The 15,207-nt window shown below is 38.8% G+C and overlaps 4 protein-coding genes across 10 annotated transcripts in view; 3 read left to right on the forward strand and 1 right to left on the reverse strand.

Annotated features, from left to right (window-relative positions):
• LOC124458064 overlaps positions 1 to 15,207 on the reverse strand; it is a 61,759-nt gene that overhangs the window by 13,024 nt on the left and 33,528 nt on the right. The window lies entirely within an intron of this gene.
• LOC124457320 lies at positions 881 to 7,175 on the forward strand. The gene is made up of 4 exons (XM_047007593.1): positions 881 to 990; positions 1,074 to 1,261; positions 6,390 to 6,642; positions 7,168 to 7,175. Exons 1-4 carry the CDS (start codon positions 984 to 986, stop codon positions 7,173 to 7,175), a joined length of 456 nt encoding a protein of 151 aa, XP_046863549.1. The 5' UTR covers positions 881 to 983.
• LOC124458065 (52 kDa repressor of the inhibitor of the protein kinase-like) lies at positions 1,716 to 6,296 on the forward strand. Of its 7 annotated transcripts, none has more exons than XM_047008173.1 (3): positions 1,716 to 2,088; positions 5,185 to 5,279; positions 6,063 to 6,296. In XM_047008173.1, the coding sequence occupies exons 1-3, from the start codon at positions 1,850 to 1,852 to the stop codon at positions 6,131 to 6,133; spliced, it is 405 nt and encodes a 134-aa protein (XP_046864129.1). In that variant the 5' UTR covers positions 1,716 to 1,849; the 3' UTR covers positions 6,134 to 6,296. The 7 variants fall into 7 exon arrangements, 6 of the variants coding, with proteins under 6 accessions (XP_046864129.1, XP_046864132.1, XP_046864128.1 ...); XM_047008176.1 differs by lacking the exon at positions 6,063 to 6,296 and adding an exon at positions 2,261 to 2,309 and having other exon boundaries at positions 5,185 to 5,437; XM_047008172.1 differs by lacking the exons at positions 5,185 to 5,279; positions 6,063 to 6,296 and adding exons at positions 2,261 to 2,309; positions 3,609 to 3,855.
• Positions 7,846 to 9,183, forward strand: LOC124457321. The gene has a single exon (XM_047007594.1). The coding sequence runs from the start codon at positions 7,846 to 7,848 to the stop codon at positions 9,181 to 9,183; it is 1,338 nt and encodes a 445-aa protein (XP_046863550.1).

The raw sequence follows: 15,207 nt of genomic DNA on the forward strand, positions 1-15,207 counted from the left end.
AAATACAATTGTCAAAATACAGTCCCATCGTTCGAGTGAAGTCTCGAGAGCAGTGAACCAGCACTTCGTACAGGTTGTGCGAAAATTTTCTTCAAAGATTGGGCTTGAAGAGCGCAGAAAAATAATTGAAAAATCTAAGCCACCGCAAAATTGCGACAAACTTACTGTGCCTAAACTCAATGATCTTATATGGTCAAGCCTTAAAAATTTCCATCGTCAGCAAGATTTGCGCACCGCAGTTCTACAAGATTCTAGGGTGTGTGTCGCAAGTTCTCTCTCAGTTACTGTCGATGACCAATTAAAATGCTGAGAGACAAAGTGTTACCGGACTTTCGCGCCATTACGACTACGCTCTTTGATGCCGTTACCTTATTAGTGCATGTAAATTTTAGAGCTGTCATACAAGCGTTGACGTGTAGGCCCTCCCATTTATTCTACCATCCACTCTCCTCCACTCTAGCCATTGTACGAATACTCGTGCTCTAAATACTGGTTAATTCTTGCGCAGTACTCTCTCTCCTACAGTCATGGGCGAAATTTAAGGGGGGGGTATGGTGGGGGGGATGAAATAACCCCCCAAAATGTCACGTTGCAGGGCAACGATTGAATTTGCAGGGCTAATTACAAAACAAAACACTAGGATACGTGCAAACAGTTATCCACATAATTTGAAAATATAGTTCATTTTTAATTTAAGCTGGATTTGCACTTCATGGTAAAACGGTAAACGGTACGCATCAAGGAAACTTTCCGTTTATAAATTTCCTCTTGTTTTCGCGGACATTTTAAAAGCAGATATGCATCATCATTGAAGTTTTCATATGTAATATTTTTGAAGTTTTTATATGTTAAGTGGAAACACCTACTATATTTTTACATCAGTAAACACAAACACTAAGATAAATTTTGTTGATTTAAATTGATTGAAGCTTTTTAGTAGCTAGTGTTTGTATAGTTTATTTTACGAACAAGGAAAGTCAAGGATGAATGGTAAGTAATAGCAATTATTTAAACAAAAAACCCGAAACCAACAAATGTGTAAATGTGATTGGTATTTATTGAGAATAAAACAGAAAATTCCAAAGTTATCAAGAACAAGAGAAAACGGCCGTATCGGCAAAAAATTAAGTGTTCTGCATGTAATAAAGAAATGTTCAATGATAATTTTTCTAAACATAATAATTCCACTCACAAAGGAAAGGGCAAAATTATTAATATCGTTGATCCGTCACAAAAAAGACTCTCATTTGCGTCGTGCAATGTAAGTTAAAATTTGTTTTGAAGTTCATAAAAGTGCACTAACAAAGCAGGGGCGGATCTAGGGGTAGGCACCATAGGCAAGTGCCTATGGTGAAATTACCAAAATATACTTCGACTTAGATTCGATACGAATTTATCGAATTATGAAACTATGAATAGCACTTTATCGCAGTCAAATCATCTGACTTTTGTTTAGAAATGTTGTGCAATTAAATGACGTAGTTTTGATATGAATCGTAGTCCAGATGCGTATGATTATCTATAAAGCTCCGTATCGTTAGGCAAAGCAGCCATTTTGCCTAAGTCAAGAAGGCGATCTAGCCATTTGATTGGTTGTTAGCAATTTGCCTAAACAAGATGAATTTGCCTAACTTGACATCGTGTATAGGTATTCTGATTGGGCAATTTTTTTGCAACCGTATGCTTTCATTGGTCAATTTTTTTTTGCCTAACTTGAGCAATTCCAACCAATCATTGCTGTTGATAAGCATAGTTGAGCTAGGCAAATTAGGCAATTGAAAATTAACATACACTCGTATTGTTTCTGAACAGCCTCTGTGCTCAGTTTACGGTTTTGTGATATTTTATAATGTCTTCATTGTGTTGTGGTAATTTATACGAGACTGCTCAGTCTGCGTTGGCCAAAAACGATTTAAAATGCCTTAATGAGCTTTATTCTCGTTTATTGGTCGACGTTCGACCTATGTTTACTAACGAGCAGCTGTTAGATAGAATTTATGACCCCGACCATACTCTGTGTCGAAATTTTGGAGCTGAAATATATGTGCCAAAGCACGCTCATGACGGAAAGACTTGTACTGCAATAAGGTAAATATATTATAATTATATATATCGTATTGTAGTATTTATATATACGTGTAAAATGGTTAAATCTCAATTTCGCTAGGCTATATCTTTGTCTACAGTCAGCAATTCATTCATACAATGCAATCAATCTACCAAACAAAATATTAATTTCTTTTCTTGAATATTTTTTAAGATCTGAAGCTTCTGGCAATTGCCTCTACAGTTCAGCTTCCCTAGTTCTGGTAGGTAACAATGCATTGGTCCCTACTTTGCGAATTTTAACATCGCTTGAGCTATTTATTCATGCTGCTTTTATGCTCAACACCCATGCTTTTTGTCTGTTATAAGTGAGCACAGTGATTACTTTGCCCAAAGCTTAAACAATCTTTTGCCTTTGTCAGTGTCTAAAGAATGTTTAGACACTGGATATACAACAGATGAACTGGTAAAACAGGAGGCTATTTTAAATTGTAATGACCAGAAATGGTCATCTTTTCTTTGTATTTTGGGCCTATCTTCTGTTTTAGGTAGAAAAATTCATACTTTTATCCTGATTCTGGTGAAAGTAGATATAAATTGTTATTTAATCGTATTGTTCAGCCCCGGTTATTAAGCCAAAGAGGTTTGGATGCTATTAATATTTTGTTTTGTCATGAAGGATCTGTACAACCAGGTGAGACTTTTCAGTCTAATCATTTTGTGCCTCTCATTTTCCATGCCCACAGGTTGAAGCGAAAATTGTCTAATTCCTGTACACAGTCTAATTCTAGCAGCTCAACAACAGAGAAACGAAAATTTGTCAAAATTTTTCCAAATATTGCACCAAAAACAGTTGACATTTCAAATTTTTTTACTTCAACTAATAGGCCTGCTGCCCAACCAACTTTTAAAAGGATGCCCAATGAGAGTTTTTCTTCTGCTGCAGCTCTTGCTCAGACATTAAATAAAGCCAATAGTCTTTTGCTTCACACATCATCCCAGGAACTATTGCCTGGTATTCCAACTTCTGGTGATATGCAACCTGCTGTTTTAACCCATAATTTTGATGTTTCCTTGTATAGGGAGAAAGTTAAGGGTATGGATAATTCTGAAATATGTCATTTGATAAAAAATGTATATAAACCAGATAAAAAGTATCATTTTCCTAAATCTAATGGCAGATCATTTAGGCATGATTGGCTAGACCAGCATGAATGGCTTTGCTATTCACCTTCACAAAATGGTGCGTATTGTCTATCGTGTGTGTTGTTTGGCAATAGATTCCCAGGCAAGGCCAGTAAAGTAAAAAAGTTGTTTACTGAACCTCTTCAAGATTGGAAGAATGCTAAATGCTCTTTCACTCAACATGCTGGAAAAAGTAAAGGGAGGAAGTCGGTTTGCATGCATCCACATCACCAATTTTGATGCTTTGCGTTCCCAAATATCAGGTACTCTGCAGCCTATCGAGATGATCATGGATGCTGGTATCAAGAAAGAAATAGAACAGAATAGGGAAATACTATCTCCAATTATTGATTCTGTCATTTTTTGTGGACGTCTAGGTTTACCTCTTCGTGGGCATCGTGATGATTCCAAGTATCACCCTACTGTTGGTTGTTATTCATCTGGAGGGGTTGGTAATTTCATTGAAACACTCAATTATGGAGTTAGGAGAGGGGATAAAGTTTTAGAAAATCATTTAAAGAATTGTGGTAAGAATAGAAGTTATATTTCTAAAACAAGTCAAAATAAAATCATTAAATGTTGTGGCCAGGTAATCAGTAATCAGATTATTTCTGATATCAAAAAGTAAGTTTTTTCTGTTATTGCTGATGAAGCATCTGATTCTTCACATAAAGAACAAATGTCTCTTGTTTTGCGCTTTGTTGATACCGATATGAATATCAGGGAAGAATTCATTTCATTTCTTTTTTGTAAGTGGGGACTAAGTGGTGCTCAACTTGCCAAGCTACTTTTAGAGGCTCTAAAGGAACTGACTTTATCAATAGATGATTGTAGGGGGCAAGGTTATGATGGGGCTGGTTCAGTTGCTGGTTGCACTAATGGTCTAGCATCTCAAATTTTAAAACTTAACCCAAAGGCTCTTTATACACACTGCTATAGTCATAGGTTAAACTTATCCATTTGCGATTCTTTGAGTATATGTGTTGTCAATGATATGTTGAAACATGTTAACAATGCCACTAATTTTATTAAAATTTCCCAAACTCGCAATATTCCCTTTGAAAACATATACGTAATTCAGAAACAAACTCGAAAAGACTAGATTAACAGACGTTTGCAAAACTAGATGGGTAGAACGTATCGAAGGTTTAGATACATTCCAAGAGCTTTTGTACCTGTATACACCACCCTTAACGATATGTCTGAAAATCTAGATGGTGAGTTCAAACCGTCGCTTCAGTCTGATGCCTCATCTTTGTTTCAACTTATTGACAGGTTTGATTTCGTCGTTGCTTTAGTTATCACGAGAAATATTCTTGATTAAACTCTTCCAGTAACACAATTATTACAGGGTAAGAGTATCGATATAATGGATGGTATTCATTTAATTTCAACTTTGAAAACTGAGGTGGTGAACATGAGGAATTCCTCTGATTTTTATCATGACACGTGGTATGACGAAGCGCTTGAACTGGCAGCAAAAGTTGGCATTGAAGAATGGAAACCAAGAACAGTGCGAAAACAAACGACCAGGGAAAATATTTCCCACACAACCATTTCTGAGTATTATAAACGTGCAATTACTCTTCCTCTACTAGATCATTTGCAATCTTCTTTAGAATCACGATTCGACCTTGAGAGTGTGAAAGGCCTTAGCATTGTACCGACGAAAATGATGTCCATGACAAGAGATGGGGTGGATTGGAAAGAGCCATTCAAAACTGTGGCTAACTTTTATTATGATGATTTGCCAAATCCTTTGGCCTTAGATGCTGAACTTAGGTTGTGGTACACTTATTGGGAGACCCACTGCGGCCTCCTTCCTGATAACATTGCCCAGACTTTAAAATCTGTTCATTTCGCCGGATTTGAAAACATTAAAATTTTACTACGTATTTTAGGAACGCTCCCCATTACCTCTTGTGAATGTGAACGATCTATTTCTTCCCTTAGGACACTTAAAAACTATCAGCGAAGTACCATGGTTGGGGAACGCTTAAATGGTTTGGCCTTGATGCAAATTCATCAGGAAATTGTACCAGATATTGGTGAGGTTATTAATACTTTTGCTGTTGGAAATACAAGGCTAAAATTTGCATGAATTTATTCATATCCTAGTTTTTTATTTTGTTGAAATGTCCATATGTTAACCATTTATTGTGCGTTGTACACAATAGTAACGTCAATAGAATTTGCATCAAACTAATAGCTCGCCCGATAAAGGTTTTTTCCTATATACATTCCAATCTTAAAACTGCTGAGTACGTGTATGGTACTCGGCCGTTGTCGACATAAATTTACTTTCACAAAATTGTTAAGCATAAATAGAATAATTTTTCCTTACACCAAATTTTAGTCTTCACAAAGACTCTTTATACAAAGCTCTATTTTGACTATTACATTACATTTACATTCTGCTCATTTGTTGGCAAATGAGAGTGCACATTTTAGGTGGGGGGTAAAGGGTTGGAATTGACTGGGATGGTGTAAGAAACTGAGCAATCTTACATCCATGAAATGTCCCACATAGTCACCCATTTCTAACCAAACTCCTTTTGCTATTTGCTAAAGGTGTGAAAGGCGAGTTTCTGGCGCCTTCAAAAACCAGAGTGCTCATTTTTAGGTGGGGGGTAAAGGGTTGGAATTGACTGGGATGGTGTGAAAAATTGAGCAATATCACATCCATGAAATATCCCATATAGTCACCCATTTCTAACCAAACTCCTTTTCAAAGGTGTGTAGGCGAACTTCTGGCGCCATAACCAGTCTGCTTAATTCGGCTCTCACAGGGCTGTCCATGCCGGATCACGATTTTTTGTTTTGCGTTAAAGTGTTCCTAGGCATGCTGATGAGCCCTGATATGGGGCGAAACAGTCTTGTGTGCATTCAATATTCTGAATAGTGAAAATCAACGACCTTGTGATATGTAAGTATAAATATACAATGTTTTTATGTATTTATACGATTGAGATCTACAAGATTCTGCATAGCTGAATGATTAGACTGTTTGATTTAAACAATTTATCGAAAGCATAAATAGTGTAGTATGTTTTGCAAAGTATGACGTCATAATGTTTTGCCTATGGTATCCAAAATCCTAGATCCGCCCCTGTAACAAAGGACTTGTTTTATAAAGTCTGTTTTAAACTAAGGTTTAGAAAAGTACGACGTCTTTAGAGTCAAGCAGCACCAGCCTTAACGAGATAAATGAAACAGCTGTCGTTGTGTATGAAGAAAAAAACAAAGAGGAGTTGGAGTCATGTGCTGTTTCAGAAAATCCGTTTACTATTGAAGACAACACGTCTGGTACACATGAAATAGCAGAATTTGAGGCAATGGTAGATGATAATATAAACGAAGAAGTGGAACTTTGTGTGGCTATTGAAGAGCCATTAGGGAGTTTTAGCAAGAGTACGACTACGACTACGAGTACAAAATTTGACCGTGTAAGAGAATGGCACGAGGAAGTTTGTTGTCGTTGTCGCTTGGTCAAAATTTTGCTTTAGTTGTAAACAATAGAACGAGCCTTTTTATTGTGTAAAACACCGACGTTTGCGAAGCAGCTACGGCTCTATTTTTCAATAATGGTATCAAATAATCGATAATACTGGTTTTACAAGAATATAGGACTCTTTAGACTGAAAAATCTTCACTATTTTAAGTTTTATGTACGATATATTTGTACTATTTTATTGTTAGTTTACCTTTCACTTTGCGTACGAAATACATGAAAGTTTTGCAGGTCATATTTTCCTTTTTAATGTACATCTGCGCTCTAAAAGGGTTCTAAATTAAAGCCTGGATGCTCGAAAATAGTACTGTAAACTGTTGTAAATTGTCATGTTATGTTATGTAGAGTGTGACTGTGTCATATTTTTGATACTAAGATATAACGGATATTATGTTTATGTAAAATGTTAAGTCATATATTACTAGACAAATAGGAAAATACGTATATAGTTACTAAACTGTGGTTTCAGTGGAAATCCTGTACGTAAATTTAAAATACTTAGGAACACTTTTTCTACCCAATGTGGCATTGCGGTAGGATGTAGGTAATGACGGTACTCTATAAACGGAATGGCGTGTTGCAAGTCATGCAAACGCCCAAAAATCATATCCTAATAATTATAATATAAATAAGAGCTTGCAAGCGTTGGTTCGGCATTCGGAAAAACAGACGTTGTTAGACGTACAAAAGTGATAAGTTGGAAATCGTATCGCAGGAGGCGATAGCGTTTGAATAAGTTTCAAGTTTAAAGATTGACGGTTGGCCGTAATCTCAACGTTTCAATAACATATTTGTGTCGCAAAGAACCAACGTTTGGAACTCCGTATCATAAATCGTGCACAAACCACTGTAAATATCCTATCAAGTGTTAAATACAATTGTCAAAATACAGTCCCATCGTTCGAGTGAAGTTTCGAGAGCAGTGAACCAGCACTTCGCGCAGATTGTGCGAAACGTGGTCCTTCGAGCCGGATAGAGTAGCAGAATTCGAGAACACATGGATAGGATAAAAAAGGGTTGTTCACGATGTCAGAGCTGACAAGAAAGCGACAGTCGAGTGGGCATAAATCGTACGCCACAAAGTTGTGAACAAGGTGAGAAGTATGGTAAACGATAATGCGCCACTAAGGAAAGTCGAATTGGAACAAATGCGGCTTGTACTCGTACAGAAATTGGATACAATTTCGAAGTTAGACGATGAGATTCAGAGCTTGTTGGAAAAGGATGACGATATTGCAGCAGATATCGACAGCTCATCGGAATACGGCTGCGAAGTTCTGGGTGCGTTGGCCGAAATTAACGAAGCGCTGAGCACGATAGAGACGAACAAACGAAACGAGGAACTCGCCAACACATCGACAAGTACAGTATCCAGTGGGGCACGCTGTAGAGTGAAGCTGCCTAAACTAGAGGTGAAAAAGTTCTCGGGCAGGATACAAGATTGGCGTGAATTCTGGGACTCTTTCGAAAGTTCCATTCACAACAATGACGGACTGTCTGAGGTAGACAAATTCACCTATCTGAGGGGATTGGTGGAGGAGCCGGCCAAGTCAGCAATTTCGGGATTTGCTCTGACTTCGGTTAACTATGCAGAAGCACTGAAGGTGTTAGAACGGAGATACGGGAGCAAAGTGATGGTGCAAAGGGCACACGTAAATGATTTGATGAACTTAAAGCCCGTGTACAACGAGAGTGACACGACGAGGCTGCGCAAGTTCTTCGACGCGGTCGAAACAAATTACCGAGGACTCGAGGCGCTCGGTGTAAAGGAGGAAACGTACTGCGAGATAGTCATGCCCAATCTTCTAACAAAGATACCGAACTCATTAAAACTGACAATTACCAGGGGAAGAGACTACTTAGAGTGGGGCATGAAAGATTTTGTCGACGCATTACAAGCCGAAGTGGAGCTGCGGGAATGCCACAAATTAGCGGTCGGAGAGAAAGAAGAAGATCAACGAAGAAGACGACGGGAACCAGGAACAGCTAACGGGTTGTTTGCCAGCCGCAACAACCGATTGTTTTGTGCTTTCTGCTGTGGAGAGCACAAGCATGAAGAATGTACCAAAGTAACGGGGCGGCAAGAACGGATGCAACTTCTTCGTAAGTTCAAACGATGTTTCAATTGTTTAAATAAGGGACATGTAGCTAAAGATTGTCGTGCACGTATTAAATGTAGCGTATGTGGGGAGGGTCATCATGTTTCCATATGTGATAAGAGTAATAATAACGAGAAGGATGAAAGAAATAGTCGGGAAGAAAGTGGACAGGTTAGTGTAGCTAATGTCCACGTTAGTACTAGAAGTAGAGTGGCTCTTCAAACTGCGCAGGGAGTACTTATAGGAAAGGGTAAGACAAGAGTGCGAGTGCTTTTCGACTCGGGAAGTCAGAAATTCTTTGTGACGTGTGACGCGAAGAGGTGTGCCAAGCAACGTTGCTAGGCGAGAATGGTTGGAAGTTAATACATTCGGTGGTGGAAGTAACAAGGGTAGAATGACAGAGGTTGTTCAGTGCGAGGTATCGGCAGTTCGAGGAGGTCGTAAAATACGCGTAGAGGCTTTAGTAGTTCCTCATATTTGCACGATCAAAAATGAGCATCTTGAGGTAGATAAGAACAAGTATTCGCATTTGAAGGATTTGTGGTTGTCAGACGTTAATTTGAAGCAGGACACGTTAGATTTTGATGTTTTGATAGGTGCGGATAACCTTTGGGCATTTCAACAAGGTGAGATAATTAGGGGCAAGGATGACGAACCCGTTGCCATCAATACTTGTTTAGGTTGGGTAATAAGCGGTCCACTGAAAGGGAGCTCGAACTTGAAAAACACACGTTAATTTAGTTTCACAGATTGCAACACAAAACGCAGACAGCATTAATGGGGATGTGAGTAAATTGTGGGATTTAGAAACGCTTGGAGTAAGAGAGACTAATGACGTGCATGAAGCATTGCTTGACAAAATAGAGTTCAATGGGTCAAAATATGTAGTAAAATTGCCATGGAAACAGGGTCATGAGCACTTACCGTCAAATTATTCAAATAGTTTAGCACGCATGAAAGGGCAGATAAAGAGGTTGTCAAGTGAGCCATCATTGTTGAAAGAATATGATAATATTATAAAGGAACAGCTAGAAACGGGTGTTATAGAAAGGGTAGATGAGTCTGAACCTGGGATAAATGTTCATTACCTTCCCCATCAAGCCGTAATACGTAAAGAGGCCAAAACAACCAAATTGAGAATTGTTTATGACGCATCGTCAAAAGAGGGTAAGAAAGGGACTTCTTTGAATGACTGTCTTCGTGTAGGACCACCACTAACGCCGTTGCTGTTTGACATATTAATTAGATTTAGGGAGAGCAGACTGGCCTTGGTAGGAGACATAGAGAAAGCCTTTTTGAACGTAGAAGTAGACGAAGCAGACAGGAACTATTTGAGATTTTTGTGGGTGAGATATGCGACTAATGGTAATTTAGAGGTTGTAGCGTATAGGTTTTGTAGAGTAGTGTTTAGACTAAATGCATCGCCCTTCTTGCTTAACGCCACGCTTAGACATCACATTGCGCAATTTGCAGAATCAGATCCAGTGCTTGCTCAGAAATTGAATGAGGGGTTTTACGTGGATGATCTAGTTTCGGGGGCAAGAGCACAGGAAACAATCGAGTTGTACGAGAAAGCGAAATTTAGGATGTCCCAAGGCGGATTTAAGTTAAGAAAATGGCTTACGAATGATGGAAACGTGCAAGCGCCTATAGAGCAACGTGAATGCGGAAACAAAGTGACGACGACTACAGATTCAGACGACGAGACATTCACACAGTGGAGTTTGGGGGCTCTAAATAACAATGACTGCGCAAAGGTTTTAGGTATAGGCTGGGATTGTGACAATGATCTGTTTACGTTTGATTTACGAAAGTTTGTAGAAGACTTAGGTGATAAGACGAAACTAACAAAGAGAAGCCTGCTAAGCGCATTAGCAAAGATATTTGATCCGTTGGGTTTAATTAGTGCCGTTATTATTTTGATGAAGATTTTGTTTCAACAATTGTGTGTTGATAAGGTTGATTGGGATGACAAAATAGAGGGTAAGCACGCAAAGATATACTTAGAGTGGATTGAGGATTTAGTTAGGGTTCAAAGAATTAAAATTAATAGATGCGTTTACAGTGAGGTAATCGAAAGGGTCGAGTCGTGCGAACTCCATGGATTTGGCGACGCAAGTGAGAAGGCTTATTGCGCAGTAGTGTATTTTGTTTGTCGCACAAGCTCTACCATTCATGTAAAATTATTGGCAGCGAAAACTAGAGTTGCACCCCTTAAGAAACTGACGATTCCACGTTTAGAGCTTATGTCTGCGCTTATGTTAGCTAAATTGGTAGAGTCAGTAGGGAAAGCTTTAGAAGGGCAGGTAGGAAAATTGAAGTCAAGATATTGGTTAGATAGCATCACTGCTTTGTATTGGATTCAGAATAGAGGTGAATGGAAGCAGTTTGTGAGACATAGAGTGAATGAGATACTATCATTGACGAGTAAGGATAGCTGGGGGCATTGTCCAGGGGTAGAAAATCCTGCAGACTTAGGTAGTCGCGGGGTGTTTGCGTCAAAGTTAGAAGAGGATTCAATTTGGTGGAATGGACCAAATTGGTTGAGCAGTCTAGAGCAGGAATGGCCTCAGTCTGTAGTGAGTAAGACCGAGGAGAGTGTTCAGGAAGAAAGAAAGGTGGCTGTGTTAGTAGTAGACGCTAGTGAGAAATTTGGTATAGACCAGATTATCTGTATAGATAGGTACAGTAGGGTGGAAAGGTTATTTCGTGTAACGGCATGGGTTGCACGGTTTGTCAGGAATTTGATTGCTAGGATCAAAGGGAAGCATGAGGATTTGACTTTCACGGAGTTAGGGAGTCAAGAGTTACAGAAAGCAGAAAGACTTTGGATAAAGGCTTCACAGGACAGGTTAAAGAAGGAAGATAAGTTTAAGCAGTTAGAGGTACAGCTCAACGTAGTAGAAAAGGATGGGTTGTTAAAATGTCAGGGTAGGCTAGCAGAGTCAGATTTGGAAGAGGAAACAAAATTTCCTACTTTACTACCAAAGGAAGGTCGATTGACAGAATTAATAGTTGAGCACAGCCACAGGAAGGTACATCATAGTGGGGTAAGGGCTACTTTAGCTGAGATAAGGTCTAGATTTTGGATTCCCCAAGGAAGACAAAGGGTAAAATCGATTCTCAACAAATGCATCGTGTGCAAGAAATTAGAGGGTAAATCATACATTAGACCTAGCAAAGCAACAGTCAAGACTTTAGAAAACCTCTATAATAATGCAAGTATGCAAGGGTATTTGGGAAACAATAGAATAGAGTGGAAATTCAATCTAGAAAGAGCTCCCTGGTGGGGTGGATTTTTTGAAAGGATGGTTAGGTCAGTGAAGAGGTGCTTGAAGAAGGTCTTAGGAAATGCTAGGTTGACATTTGACGAACTACTGACAGTATTGGTAGAAGTTGAGGCAACATTAAATTCTAGGCCATTGACTTACACGTACGACGAGGTGGGTAGTGAACCACTAACTCCGTCGCATTTGGTGACGGGAAGAAGGTTGTTGTCCATGCCAGACGATGTGTCTGGTGAAGAGTAGTCTGATGAGGGTTACTGTAAAAAACGGTATCAGTATTTGAGTAAGAAAAAAATACATTTCTGGAATAGGTGGCGAAAGGAGTATTTAGTTGATTTAAGAGAGTTTCATAAGCAGGACAAAGACAATACAAATAGGGTAGTGCAAAGGGGAGATGTCGTGACTGTTTATGAGGATAATGTGAAAAGGGGAAATTGGAAAACAGGTGTAATAGAGGAGTTATTTGTAGGAAAAGATGGTGTGGTTAGAGGCGCTAAGGTTCGGTTAGTTAGGAACGGTAAAGTCGTTCACCTTAATCGTCCCGTCCAAAACTCTTTCCTACCGAGTTGAAGCACGACGAAGGCGAGAATGAGCGAGAGAGAGAGAAAGGACTGAAAGGAAGGAAGGTAGAAAATACGGGCAGACCCAAAGAGCTGCTGCTCTTGATTCTGTCTGGAAGACACAGAATATGCTTGATTAGTGGGACTAATCAAGGTGGGGAGTGTGTTGTAAATTGTCATGTTATGTTATGTAGAGTGTGACTGTGTCATATTTTTGATACTAAGATATAACGGATATTATGTTTATGTAAAATGTTAAGTCATATATTACTAGACAAATAGGAAAATACGTATATAGTTACTAAACTGTGGTTTCAGTGGAAATCCTGTACGTAAATTTAAAATACTTAGGAACACTTTCTCTACCCAATGTGGCATTGCGGTAGGATGTAGGTAATGACGGTACTCTATGAACGGAATGGCGTGTTGCAAGTCATGCAAACGCCCAAAAATCATATCCTAATAATTATAATATAAATAAGAGCTTGCAAGCGTTGGTTCGGCATTCGGAAAAACAGACGTTGTTAGACGTACAAAAGTGATAAGTTGGAAATCGTATCGCAGGAGGCGATAGCGTTTGAATAAGTTTCAAGTTTAAAGATTGACGGTTTGCCGTAATCTCAACGTTTCAATAACATATTTGTGTCGCAAAGAACCAACGTTTGGAACTCCGTATCATAAATCGTGCACAAACCACTGTAAATATCCTATCAAGTGTTAAATACAATTGTCAAAATACAGTCCCATCGTTCGAGTGAAGTTTCGAGAGCAGTGAACCAGCACTTCGCGCAGATTGTGCGAAATAAACTAATTTCTTACAGAATGAAGACATATACCTAGTTTCTTTGCTAAAAAAGACATCGTAGTCGCGACTACGAATTTTTTACAAAGCATCGTACTCAGATTGATGACGGCTGCGTGTTTTTGTTGTCGCAACGATGTTTTCGCGCCAAAATGACGTAAATCGTACTCGTAGTCGTACTCGTAGGCTCTGCTAAAACTCCCTATTATTTGTTGACGACGACACTTCTGTTAACAGTCACGTAGCGAGATTTGGAGCAGTAGAAAATAGTTGTTTGCTGAGTGATGATAGTTCAAATGAAGAGGTAGACGTTAAGATTAAATCATGTAATACTTATTTCATTAGTCTTTTGATTGTTCAGAATAAAAAATACGAATCTTTTTTAATGCGAATCTTTCAATTGTCATTCATTCATCTGATAAAAACAGATTTTTCTATTTAATTTACTGGATGTGTCTTTTTTACAATGTCTTTATCCGTTTAGGCTGCACAAAGTGAAAACTCATCAAACTGTGATTCAGATAACCAAGAAGATATTACATGGATCACTTGTGCAGGACAGTTAAGAGTTCTATCACAACTTTTTCATCAGTGTCAGAATATTCTTAATGAAGCGATAATAGATAATGATACACGTAAACGCGAAGCGCTTTTCAGAAAAAGTGAAGCACATAGCAAAAAAAATACAAGATTTGTCCGTGAAACTGTTAAAAAATTGTTCAATTGTCATCAACAAAGCACAGCGAGATGAAATTGAAATTGGTTGCCCAGTTTTAGAGGAAAGCCCTAAAATTACTTCTCGTGATCCAAGCGAAAGGCCACGAGACATGAATGACGATCAAAGAAAGTTTCTCATGCAACAAGGACCCTGTCAACCTAGGTTGAAGTCTTTTCCTGTAAATGAAACAAAAGCCAAAAATAAACCTAACAAATTTAATGCATCCTGGTACGACTCTTTCCCTCATCTTTAGTACAGTCAGAAGGAATATAAAGCATATTGCTTTGTATGCTCATTATTTCCAAGTGGGCCAGGTCGAGAAAAAAGTGATCCAGCATAGATAAATGGTGTACGATCATGGAAGAAAATGAGGAGCGTTGGTGCAAACAAGAAAGGAAAACTTCATAAACACTTCAGTAGCAAGTCCCATCAAGTTGCTCTGGCTGACTTTGCTCGTTTCTCAATAACATCTGTCCATATTGATGTGATGATGAATGCGAAAATGAAGGAAATATTGATGCAAGAGAAAGCAGGTGAAGAAAAGAACAAGGAAATTATGTTCATTCTACTTGATGTGGCTCGCACTTTGGCAAGGCAGTCATTGGCATTCAGAGGAGGAGGCGATGACAAGGACGGAAAATTCATTCAGATTGTAAATCTTCTCTCAAGACATTGTCCTGTTCTCCAGCTGTGGCTGGACGATCAGCGCCTAAGGCCATATAGTACAACATATACAAGGACAGAGGCACAAAATGAGATGCATCATTTGCTGGCTCAATCTGTGAGGGATGAAATTTGTGCTGAAGTCAGCCGGTGTATTTTCTGTGTCTGCTGACACTACACCTGATACATCGAATCAAGACAAGCTTATCGTTGCTGTAAGATATGTCAACCAGATTGGCATCCCATGCGAGAGACTGGTTGAAATGAAAGAGACCCTTGAGAAAACTGGTGGTGGAACGGCTAAAGATGTCATTAAATCCTTAATGGAAAATGAAA

Source organism: Xenia sp. Carnegie-2017, unplaced genomic scaffold (genome assembly GCF_021976095.1).
Source record: "Xenia sp. Carnegie-2017 unplaced genomic scaffold, XeniaSp_v1 HiC_scaffold_6, whole genome shotgun sequence".
NCBI lineage: Eukaryota > Metazoa > Cnidaria > Anthozoa > Malacalcyonacea > Xeniidae > Xenia > Xenia sp. Carnegie-2017.

What these genes read in the sequence shown, in the direction of transcription:
- LOC124457320 (XM_047007593.1), top strand. An exon ending in TCTCATTTGCGTCGTGCAAT is followed by an intron (nt 1,262 to 6,389) that starts GTAAGTTAAAAT and finishes ACTAAGGTTTAG; the next exon opens with AAAAGTACGACGTCTTTAGA.
- LOC124458065 (XM_047008171.1), top strand. Translation starts at nt 4,904, where the DNA reads ATGATGTCCATGACAAGAGATGGGGTGGATTGGAAAGAGCCATTCAAA. An exon ending in GGAAATTGTACCAGATATTG is followed by an intron (nt 5,280 to 6,062) that starts GTGAGGTTATTA and finishes TTTGCGTTAAAG; the next exon opens with TGTTCCTAGGCATGCTGATG.
- LOC124457321 (XM_047007594.1), top strand. Translation starts at nt 7,846, where the DNA reads ATGGTAAACGATAATGCGCCACTAAGGAAAGTCGAATTGGAACAAATG.